The following is a 12,205-nucleotide window of genomic DNA, read 5'->3' on the forward strand; positions in this document are numbered from 1 at the left end:
CTATTACTCTACATTTACCCCTGACTAATGCACTTAACCTACACATCCCTGAACACTATGGGGCAATTTAGCATGGCCAATCCACATAACCTGCACATCTTTGGACTGTGGGAGGAAACTGGAGCACATGAAGGAAACCCATACAGAGACGGGGAGAATGTGCAAACTCCACACAGACAGTCACCCGAGACTGGAATCGAACCTGGGTCCCTGGTGCTGTGAGGCAGCAGTGCTAACCACTGAGCCACCTGGCCACCCATACTCAGTGCCAAAGGGTGCTAAGTGCCTGGAACACGCTGCCAGACAAGTAGTGGAAGCACAATAGCAGCATTCAAGAAAAACCTGAACAAATATATGAATAGGAAGGGAATAGAGGCATACAGATCCTGCAAGTGAAGGCAGTTTTAGTGTGGAAGGGCAAAATGTGTCAGCGCAGGCTTGGTGGGCCGAAGGGTCTGTTCCTGTGCTGTGTTGTTCGTTCTTCTATTGGGTTAATGGCAGGTGTCCTTTCCCTCAGACGGGGGGATTTCAAGTTGGGGGGGGGAGCATTTTTAAGGTGAGAGGAGAGAGATTTGAAAAAGCCATGAGGGGCAACTATTTTACATAGAGGGTGGTTCGTGTGTGGAATGAACACCCTGAGGAAGGGGTGGATGTGGGTACAGTTACAATGTTTAAAAGACACTTAGAGAAGTACATGAACAAGTTTGACAGGATATGGGCCAGGAGCAGGCAGGTGGGACTTAGTTTGGGATTATGTTCGACATGGACTGGTTGGACTGAAGGGTCATACAGCACAGAAACTGACCCTATGACTCTGTGCTCAGACCAGGCTTGTCAGTACAGGAGGGAATTAATAGTGTGAGATGGTTTTCTATCTAGTATGTTAATAAACTTCAATGTTCTCCATGTGTTGCACTTCCAAACAGCAAGTAGAGGTGTCCCCTCCCGTATCCACGGATGATGCATTGCAAAATCTACCGCAGATGCCGGAAACCGCAGATAGTAGCGAATCCTATGATTTAAATTGACCTCCCCGGTAACCCTCTGGAATTATTTCTGGAATGTTCCATGTAATATTTTCGAGCCACAGTAAACCGCAGGATAACTAAAACCGCGGAAACCGAATCTGCGGATTTAGGGGTTTTACTGTATTATTCACATGTACTTTATTTCAGCACACTTCTTCACTGAGTACAAATTCCATATGTGCTTCGTGTAGTAACAAAAGGAAAGATGGTAGTGAGCGGCCTTCCTGAACCGATGCAGTCCACGTGATATGGATACAACCACCAGGAAGTTAGGATTCCAGAAGTTTGACCTGGAGACAATGAAGGATAGGTTAAGTTGTCCAAGTCAAGATGGTGGTGTCTGGGTTTTGGGGATAAACTTGCAAGCAGTGGTGATCCCATGTGTCTACTGCTCGTGCCTTCTAGATGGTACAGATTACTGGCTTGCAAAGTGGTGTTTAGGGAGCCTTACTGAGCTGAATAAGGGATAAATTATCCTTGATAAGAAGGATAATATGGATAAGCAACATCAGCAAACCCAGATGGAACTTTTTTTCCATGATTTTATCATCACTATTTCTTTGGTTAAATATATTACCCAGATGTGTTAATTAATTGGTATTAAACTCCACTAGCTGCCTTGGCGAGATTTGAACCTATTTACATTAGTCTGAGCCCCTGAATTATTTGTCTAGTGTTGTTACCATTTCCCCACCAATGGATACAATGATAGAGAGCATCCATGCTCCTCTTTGTAACAGTGCGGTGTGGTCTTACAAATTCATCTGCGAGAGCCTTCCATCCATGTGACTGTACCTCAGACAGTGCAGCTGTCCCTCAGGGCTGCACTTAGAATCTCTGGGCTGGGGTTTGAATTCATAACCTCCTCTCTCTCTCTCTCTCTCTCTGGATTCAGGCGTCCCGGTGCAGCAGGATAGTATATCACAGCCATCTCTGCAGGGTTGGCACACTAGAAACCAAACCCAGCTCTTCCTGGAGTTGCAAAAATTAAAATTTTTTTAAAAGCACGCAGAATTTCCCAATTTAACGACTTTCAGAGCCATGTTGACAGAAAACATGGACTAGGTTTCTGTATTTAACAAGAATTTCTATCAATCACAAGTAATTATACTCTAGCTAAGGGTAAACAATTACGTGCATCGACGTATAATTCTAAAAGTTAAAACTCTAAACCCCTTATAAACTTCACCTTAAACACACACACACTCTCTCTCTCTCTCTCTCTCTCTCTCTCACACACACACACACACACACACACACACACACACACACACACACACACACACACACACACACACACCAAAAAAAATGTGGGTGTTGTGGAATTGGAAGAACTAGAAAAGCTGTTCACCGGTTTCTGGTCACAGGATTTGTTCCTGTCATAGAGCCGTAGAGTCATAGAGATGTACAGCACAGAAACAGACCCTTCGGTCCAACTTGTCCATGCTGACCAGATATTCCAACCTAACCTAGTCCCACCTGCCAGCACCCAGCCCATATCCCTCTAAACCCTTCCTATTCATATACCATCCAGATACCTTTTAAATGTTGTAATTATACCAGCCTCCACCACTTCCTCTGACAGCTCATTCCAAATCTGTACCATCCTCTACATGAAAAAGTTGCCCCTTAGGTCCCTCTTATATCTTTCCCCTCTCACCCTAAACCTATGCCCTCTAGTTCCGAACTCCCCCACCCCAGGGAAAAGACATTGTCTATTTATCCTAACCATGCCCCTCATGATTTTATAAACCTCTGAGGTCACCCCTCAGCCCAGAGCCTTACCTGGGTCTCTGGGCTAACAGCCCAGCGATGATGCCACTAGGCCATCACTTCCCCTAAAGGAACGAAGGGCTGCTTGTCTTTCTAACAGTTCAAATCCCATCACAGCAGATGGTGAAATTTGACTTCAGCAAACATCTGGAATTAAGAGTCTAATGGTGACCCTGAATTGCTTGTTGGAAAAAAAACCCATCTGGTTCACTAATGCCCTTTCAGGAGGGAAACTGCCATCCTAGCCTGAAGTGGGCAGAACATGTGAATGGGATAGTTAGAAAGGCTGATGGGACACTTGCTTTCATTAGTCATGGCATAGAGTCTAAGAGCAAGGAGGTCATGTTGGAGTTGTACAGAGCGTTGTTCAGGCCCCAGCTGGAGTACTGTGTGAAGTTCTGGTCACCTCACGACAGGAAGGATGTGACAGCACCAGAGGGGGTGCAGAGGATATGGAGAATCGGGCTTATGTCTGAAACATCGATTCTCCTGCTCCTCAGATGCTGCCTGACCTGCTGTACTTTTCTAGCACCACACTCTCGTTTCTGATTAGTCCTCACTTTCTCCAAGTACAGAGGATATTGCCTGGGCTGGAGCGATTGAGCTATAAGGAGAGACTGGATAGGCTTGGATTGTTTTCTTTAAAGCAGAGAAGACTGAGGAGGGGGGGGACATGATTGAGGTGTGTAAGATTATGAGGGGTGTGGACAGGATAGAGAGCAGTTGTTCCCCTTGGTTGAGGGATCAATCACTACAGGGGCATGCTTTTAGGGTATGGGGCAAGACATTCAGAGGGTATTTGGGAAAAAACCTTTTCACTCAGTGGGTGGTAGGAATCTGGAATGCACTGCCTGGGGAGGTAGTGGAGGCTGGAAATCTTTACAAAAGATTTGGATGAGAACTTCAAATATCGTAACATTCAGGGATATGGGACAAACTCAGGAAATTGGGATGAGTACACGTCAATGCAAACTCAATGGGCCGAATGGCCTTTTCCGCTCTGTATGAATCTATGAACCTGCCTGCTCTGGCCTACATGTGACTCCAGACCCACAACAATGTGATTGACTCCTAACCGCTCTCTGGGATGGGCAATAAATACTGACGCCCTTATCCTGTGACTGAATTAAAAAGAAATGTTTCTTGGCTGTCAGTCATCCTCCTTTCCCCCAGCTCAGAAATATTGCAATAAATGCAGGAGACAGGGGAAATAAAAATGCGATCTTTCCTTTGATGCACCTTGTAAGGGGCGTTCCCCCAGGGTGGCTGATGTGTCCTGGAGTCGAAATTGGAGTTCCTGGTTGGTTACTAACTGATTGTACAATGAGTCTGAAGCTACCTGAGTGATTATAAACATTGCTGTGTCAAAAATGGTCATTTTTTTGTCTTTTATCTTCCAGGTGATTCTGCCTACAAAACCGACAGGGACTGGCAGGAGGACAATAATCATCGTGTCCTTTGTGCTTATCGTTGTGATTATGGTCATCACTGGGATTGCCCTCTGGTACTTCCTGAGTAAGTGATCCAGCTGTTTCTCCCATTTAACACGGTGGCACAGTGGTTAGCACTGCTGCCTCACAGCGCCAGAGACCCGGGTTCAATTCCCGCCTCAGGCGACTGACTGTGTGGAGTTTGCACGTTCTCCCCGTGTCTGCGTGGGTTTCCTCCGGGTGCTCCGGTTTCCTCCCACAGTCCAAAGATGTGCAGGGTCAGGTGAATTGGCCATACTAAATTGCCCGTAGTGTTAGGTAAGGGGTAAATGTAGGAGTATGGGTGGGTTGCGCTTCGGCGGGTCGGTGTGGACTTGTTGGGCCGAAGGGCCTGTTTCCACACTGTAATGTAATCTAATCTAAACAGGAAAGAGTCCATTCCCACTAGAGTCATAGAGATGTACAGCGCAGAAACAGCCCCTTCAGTACAACTCGTCCACGCCAACCAGATATCCCAAATTAATCTAGTCCCATTTGCCAGCATTTGGCCCATATCCCTCTAAACCCTTCCTATTTATATACCCATCCAGGCCTTTTAAATGTTATAATTGTACCAGCCTCCACCACTTCTTCTGGCAGCTCATTCCATACAGGCACCACCCTCTGTGTGAAAAAGTTGCCCCTGAGGTCCCTTTTAAACTTTGCCGCTCTCACCCTAAAGCTATGCCCTCTAGTTCTGGACTCCCCCATCCCAGGGAAAAGACCTTGCCTATTCACCCTATCCATACCCCTCATAATTTTATAATCCTCGATAAAGTCACCTTTCGGCCTCTGACGCTCCAGGGAAAATAGCCTCAGCCTGTTCAACCTCACCCTATAACTCAAATCCTCCAACCCTGGCAACATCCTTGTAAAGCTTTTCTGAGCCTTTTCAAATGTAACAATATCGTTCTACAGCAGGGAGCCCAGAATGCACTGACCAATATAGGCAAGCATACCAAACATGTTCTTGACTGTCTGTGTTTAACTGCAACTCCACTTTCAAGGAACTATGAACCTACACTCCAAGGTCTCTATGTTCAGCAACACTCCCCAGGACCTTACTGCAAAGTGTATGAGTCCTGCCCTGATTTGCCTTTCCAAGATACACCACCTTATATAACCAACTTAAGAATAGTCTGTACAGTAGGCAGAAAACTAGAGGATGTACCCACACTGGGGCGGTGTACCCACACTGGGGCGGTGTACCCACACGCGAGATAAAGTATATCGCAAGATACATAAATACGAAGACACACCCGCAGCGAGGCCTTGCACGCGCCCGCAGCGAGGCCTTGCACGCGCCCGCAGCGAGGCCTTGCACGCGCCCGCAGCGAGGCCTTGAACAGGCCCGCAGCGAGGCCTTGAACAGGCCCGCCGCGAGGCCTTGAACAGGCCCGCCGCGAGGCCTTGAACAGGCCCGCCGCGAGGCCTTGAACAGGCCCGCCGCGAGGCCTTGAACAGGCCCGCCGCGAGGCCTTGAACAGGCCCGCCGCGAGGCCTTGAACAGGCCCGCCGCGAGGCCTTGAACAGGCCCGCAGCGAGGCCTTGAACAGGCCCGCAGCGAGGCCTTGAACAGGCCCGCAGCGAGGCCTTGAACAGGCCCGCAGCGAGGCCTTGAACAGGCCCGCAGCGAGGCCTTGAACAGGCCCGCAGCGAGGCCTTGAACAGGCCCGCAGCGAGGCCTTGAACAGGCCCGCAGCGAGGCCTTGAACAGGCCCGCAGCGAGGCCTTGAACAGGCCCGCAGCGAGGCCTTAACACAGGCCCGCAGCGAGGCCTTAACACAGGCCCGCAGTGAGGCCTTGCACACACCCACAGTGAGGGATTAACACACACCCGCAGTGAGTCCTTGCACAGACCCACAGTGAGGGATTAACACACACCCGCAGTGAGGCCTTGCGCACACCCGCAGTGAGGCCTTGCGCACACCCGCAGTGAGGCCTTGCGCACACCCGCAGTGAGGCCTTGCGCACACCCGCAGTGAGGGATTAACACACACCCGCAGTGAGGGATTAACACACACCCGCAGCGAGGCCTTGCGCACACCCGCAGCGAGGCCTTGCGCACACCCGCAGCGAGGCCTTGCGCACACCCGCAGCGAGGCCTTGCGCACACCCGCAGCGAGGCCTTGCGCACACCCGCACTGAGGGATTAACACAGACCCGCAGCGAGGCCACGCGCACACCCGCAGCGAGGCCACGCGCACACCCGCACTGAGGGATTAACACACACCAGCAGTGAGGCCTGACACGGGCCCGCGGTGAGGGCTGAGGCGGGCCCGCGGTGAGGGCTGAGGCGGGCCCGCGGTGAGGGCTGAGGCGGGCCCCTGGTGAGGGCTCACCCAGGCCCGCAGTGGGGGCTCACCCAGGCCCGCAGTGGGGGCTCACCCAGGCCCGCAGTGGGGGCTCACCCAGGCCCGCAGTGAGATGATACAAAACACAGAGTACTGTTCTAATGGGTATGCTGGAGCAAAGAGAACTGAGTATCTGTAAACCTTCGTCAATAAAGGCGGTACTTTAGATGGAAAGAGCTGTAAAGAAAGCATACCAAAACAGAAATTGCTGGAAAACCTCAGCAGGTTTGGCAATACCTATGTAAGAAGTGTTAACATTTCAAGTCTGGTAACACTTCATTGGAAGAGTATTTTATTTTATGTAAGTAAAGCATTCGGTATTGCAGGCTTCATAAATAGAGGCATAAAGTCCGAGGGAAGGGAGGCTATGTGAAACTGGTATAAGACACTGGTTTGACCTCAGCTGCAGTCCTGTGTACATCTCTGGCCACCACATTATAGGAAGGCTTTGGATGTTTTTAAGAGAGTTCAGGAGAGATTTCCAGGAATGGTTTCAATACACTTCAAGTATGAGGATAAATTGAAGAATTTGGAGCTGTTCCCCTTGAAGAGGAGAATGTAAAGAGGAGATCTGAAAGTGATTCTTAAAATCATGAGGGCTCTTGGTAGGGTGGACGAGGGAACCTGTGGGTACCGCAGATGCTGGAGATTAGAGTCTAGATTAGAATAGTGCTGGAAAAGCACAGCAGGTCAGGCAGCATCCGAGGAGCAGGAAAATCAGGTTAGGATATCTGGTCGGCATGGACGAGTTGGACTGAAAGCTCTGTTTCCGTGCTGTACGTCTCTATGACTTCACAAGCGGCCCGGGTCTAGATTGCTCTGCCTGGAAGTGTAATGGAGGATTCAAAAGAGCTATGAAGAATAACTTGGCTGGAAACAATGTGCAGGGATATGGGGAAAGGGCAGGAGGGTGACACCGAGTTAGAATATTCTGAGTGGCAGTGCGGGCACAATGGGCTGAATGGCCATCTTTCTACGCTATAACAAAAATGTGACAGTGTGCCAGAGTGAATTTATGCACTCCACCCCCCCGCCCCCCCACCCCGCCAACCACCACCACCACACCATCATCATATTTGAAAGTGGGGGGAAGGGGCTGTATATTGAATAAAGCCAGTGACCAGTCCACCACTTTCCCTCCCACAGCCTGAAGGGTTGCGGTGAAGTATTGGCCATCCTGCCCATCCCTTTGGCTTATTGGGGTCCTGACATTGCCAGTTAATGTCCTATTTCTGTCAATGCTGCAGTAATACACGTGCCTAGGAAATCTAGTGAAGATAAAAAAAGGATGAAAAGCAGGAAGATTGAAGTGGTATCTCATCTGCTCAAATCCCCAACCTTCACCTACCTCTCACCCCTCACCAAGCAGCCCTTACTTTATGTCTGGGTGACATCCCCCTTCTGGGCGGCATGTTGTCTCAGTGGCCAGCACTGTTGCCTCACAGCACCAGGGACCCGGGTTCGACTCCACCCTTGGGTGACTGCCTGTGTGGAGTACACACATTCTCTCCGTGTCTGCATGGGTTTCCTCCCACAGTCCAAAGAGGTTAAATGGTTTGGCCATGCTAAATTGCCAGTTGTGTCCAGGGATATGCAGATAGGTGGGTTAGCCATGCGAAATGTGGGGTTACAGGATAGGATGGAGTAGGGGGTTGGGTGGGATGCTGTAGACGAGAGGGTCTGAACTGCCTCTTTCCTCACTGTCAGCATTCCGTGATTCTACTCAGAACTGCTTGAAATACCAGGAGTGGCCACTATTTGCTTCAGTGCTGCTGAGCATATAGCACTGCTGGCCCTGAAGAAGGGTTATATCCAAAATGTTGACTTGTCCACCTCCTGACGCTGCCTGGCTTGCTGCGTTATTCCAGCCTCCTCCTGGTCTACCTTGGATCTGCAGTTTGTTTGTTTGTTTTTTGGCTCTGGCTAATCTTTCCACACTGTTGGGAATCTAATCTAATCTAATGGTCCAGCAGTTCATGAGAGAGGGATTTCCTGTCCCCAATGGGCAGAAGTCCCATTCTCTCCCCTTGTTAAGGTCAGTTCCTCACTAAGGGGGCAGCCAGGTATAAAGTCAGCGAAAAACCCTCACCCCCAATTTTTCAAGCAGAGGAAAATGCCCTCCTGCAAACCTTCGCCCCGGAGATATTCACCCACATAGCCAAAAACCCTGCTGCAAACATTCACAGGTGTATCTTAAAGGAAGAAAAGAAAAGTTTTAGAGAGAAGAATGCCAGATCTTTGAGTCTTGATGTATGAAAACACAGCTATCAATGGTGGGACATTGCAGTATTGGAGTAAAAGTGGGCTATTCAGCCCCTCGAGCCTGCTTCACTTTTGAGCAGCATGAGGAGCGATGGTTTCAATGTCATTTGCCTGCACTACCTCCATATACTTTGATGGCATTAGCAACTAAACAGCGATCAGCTTCTGTCTTGAACTACAGAATGTGTCGGCTTCCACAAACGTCTGGGATAGAAAATTCCAAAGATCCATCCAAGAAGACCTTCCTCCTCACCTCAATCCGAAATGATTTGCCTTTTATTCTGAGGCTACTTCCACTGGTTCTACTCGCTAAAGTCAGAGGGAATACCCTTTCTGCACCCTGTCTAACCTACATGGGGGAGGAAGCCAGAACTGGGAAAGTGCTGGTGTCTTGTTTCTTATTCATTCACGAGACATGGGAATCGCTGGCTGGGCCAGCATTTATTGCCCATCCCCAGTTGACCCTTGAAGAGGTGGTAGTGAGCTGCCTTCTTGAACCACATGACACCAGGTTATAGTCCAACAGGTTTATTTGAAAGTACTAGCTTTCGGAGCACTGCTCCTTTGTCAGGTAGCTAGTCGGGCATGATCATCAGACACAAAATTTATAGCATCATAGTGTCATGTACCACTGCAGTCCACCCAATGTGGGTTGAAGCATAGAAAGACTCCCTACAGTGTGGAAGCATGACTTTGGCCCTAGGGGGCGGCACAGTGGTTAGCACTGCTGCCTCACAGCGCCAGAGACCTGGGTTCAATTCCCACCTCAGGCGACTGACTGTGTGGAGTTTGCACGTTCTCCCCGTGTCTGCGTGGGTTTGCTCCGGTTTCCTCCCACAGTCCAAAAATGTGCAGGTCAGGTGAATTGGCCATGCTAAATTGCCCGTAGTGTTAGGTGAAGGGGTAAATGTAGGGGAATGGGTCTGGGTGGGTTGCACTTCGACGGGTTGGTGTGGACTTGTTGGGCCGAAGGGCCCGTATCCACACTGTAAGTAATCTAATAAAATAAAACACGATCACCAGTCCATGCTGACCCTCCAAAGGGTATCCCACCTAAACCTATTCCCCTACAAATCTACATTTACTCCTGACTAATGCACCTAACACTATGGGTAATTTCCCATAGCCAATTCACCTAACCTGCACATATTTGGACTGTGGGAGGAAACCCGCACAGACACAGGGAGAATGTGCAAACGGATCGCAGACAGTCGCCCGAGGCTGGAATCGAACCTGGGTCCTTGGCGCTGTGAGGCAGCAATGCTAACCACTGAGCTGCCCCACAATGCCCTTACAGCGGGTATTCCAGGATCTTGACCCAGCAACAATCTTGGAAAGTTGCAAGAGGAGGGGGTAGCAGAGACAGGGAAGGGGGGAGGTCACGGAGGAATTTGAAAACAAGAGTGAGAATTTCTACCTTTGGTGGAGAACGGCTTGAGTGAGGGGCAAGGCTCAGGCAATATCATAGAATGCGAGTATATAAAAGCTCCAAATGGTCATTGGTTAAACATACGGATGATAATGGAATAGTGTATGTTCCACAGGCCAGCGCATCATCGAGGGCTGAAGGGCCTGTACTGTGCTGTAATGTTCTATGTTCTCATATGCTGCTACGTAAGTTTTTTATTTCAGTCACAACTGAATAAATATTTTCACGGTAAGCCCCAGCCAATGGCAGGGATGCTCATGCTGTGTTGCTTGTTTTCAACACCAGTGGACGTTGCTTCTGTTTGTCATACCATGTTGTGGGATAAACAAGAGAAGGGATCCCACAGGGGCGTAGAGAGCAGGTGTAAATCACTGGGCATCAATCGCTAAAGTAAACCTGAAAGGCCCGTCCGGGGTTGTGTGGCCGTGGTAACCGATAAGCAAGAGAGACTTGACAACCTCTCAGCACCAAAATAACACAGCTCCCTTGTTGGTGATTTGTCCCACTCTCTTGTTGACCGTGAGACACTGCGGCAGGCGCACAGCTGAGTGTCTTGGGGCTGACATCCTTCTGAGATTGAGCCAGAGTCTTAACAGGTGAAAGGTTATTCTCCAGAGTCCCTGCCCCAAGCCCCATCCAGGTGAAAGCAAATCATAGCAACATTTATAAACAAAAAAAGGGATTATATTCTCGCTCAATTGTCAAAATGTCTGGGAAAAGGCTGTTTGGCCGGCTGCGGCCTACTGGAGGCAAGAGCAGCCTTCCCTCGAATTTTCTTTCTTGCACGGCAATAGCTTGCAGAACTGGAGGTCAATGCCACCATCGCCATGCCGACCACCAATGGGAATGCACAGAACCATGCTGTGGCTGTGCACGCCGCACAGTTTAGAGGGAACGTCGGTTAAGGGGGGGATTCTCTGAGAATGCATCAGCCCAGGTTGACAATTCTGAACTCTCAGTAACAGCAGCGCCTTCCTATCACAAATGGTGGCTACACCAGGTTAACCATGTTAATCATTCAAGCCTCATGATTGTGCTCCTTAGGGAGTAATCCACAGGCCCTGCCTCACGGTCTGGAGCCACAGATTCAAATCCCACTGGTGGAATTCAAATTTGGTTAATTAAAGCCTGTATTCAAAACACAAGGCAATTCTAGCCCCATCTAGTTTACTAATGCCTCCTGTTGTGGTGCAGTACTAGTGTCCCTACCTCAGAGGTGGGTGTCTCAGGGGTTAGCACTGCTACCTCACAGTGCCAGGGACCTGGGTTCGATTCCAGTCTCGGGCGATTGTCTGTGTGGAGTTTGCACATTCTCCCTGTGTCTGTGTGCGTTTGCTCTGGGTATTCCAGTTTCCTCCCACAGTCCAAAGTTGTGCAGGTTAGGTGAATTAGCCATGAGAAATGCAGGCTTAGAGGGATAAGGTAGGAGGGTGGAATGCTCTTTGGACAATCAATATGGACTTAATGGGCCGAATGGCCTGTGAAGAGCATCCTGCTCTCTGCCCTATCCCTATAACCCAGTATTTTACCATGGCCAATCCACCTAACCTGCACATCTTTGGGCTATGGGAGGAAACCCACGCAGACACGGGGAGAATGTGCAAACTCCACCCAGACAGTAACCTGAGGGTGGAATCAAATCTGGGTCCCTGATGCTGTGAGGCAGCAATACTAACCACTGAGGCAGCCGTGCCAACTGAATGTTGTGCTGGATTTAGCATCCTAACACAGGGAAGGGTTTCAGAAAAGCAGTATTGTCCTGACTGGCTGAATGGCCTTCCTCTGTGTGGTAACCATTCTACGATCTTATATTTTTTAATTAATAAATGAAAAGAAAATGAGAAAGCTATAAGACTTTGTTTAATATTCCGGGAGAGTTACCTCCAGATT

The 12,205-nt window shown here is 49.3% G+C and overlaps 1 protein-coding gene across 1 annotated transcript in view; it reads left to right on the forward strand.

Moving 5' to 3' along the window:
- The window catches only part of tmprss6 (transmembrane serine protease 6), a 90,621-nt gene that overhangs the window by 14,234 nt on the left and 64,182 nt on the right, over nucleotides 1–12,205 (forward strand). Inside the window, exon 2 of the mRNA XM_043679802.2 lies at nucleotides 4,202–4,316. Coding sequence (XP_043535737.1) covers nucleotides 4,202–4,316 — 115 coding nt within the window. The remainder of the gene's footprint in view (nucleotides 1–4,201; nucleotides 4,317–12,205) is intronic.

The sequence above is a fragment of the Chiloscyllium plagiosum genome, unplaced genomic scaffold (genome assembly GCF_037043375.1).
Source record: "Chiloscyllium plagiosum isolate Xiang-an unplaced genomic scaffold, Cpla_swu_hap1 HiC_scaffold_33, whole genome shotgun sequence".
Taxonomy (NCBI): domain Eukaryota; kingdom Metazoa; phylum Chordata; class Chondrichthyes; order Orectolobiformes; family Hemiscylliidae; genus Chiloscyllium; species Chiloscyllium plagiosum.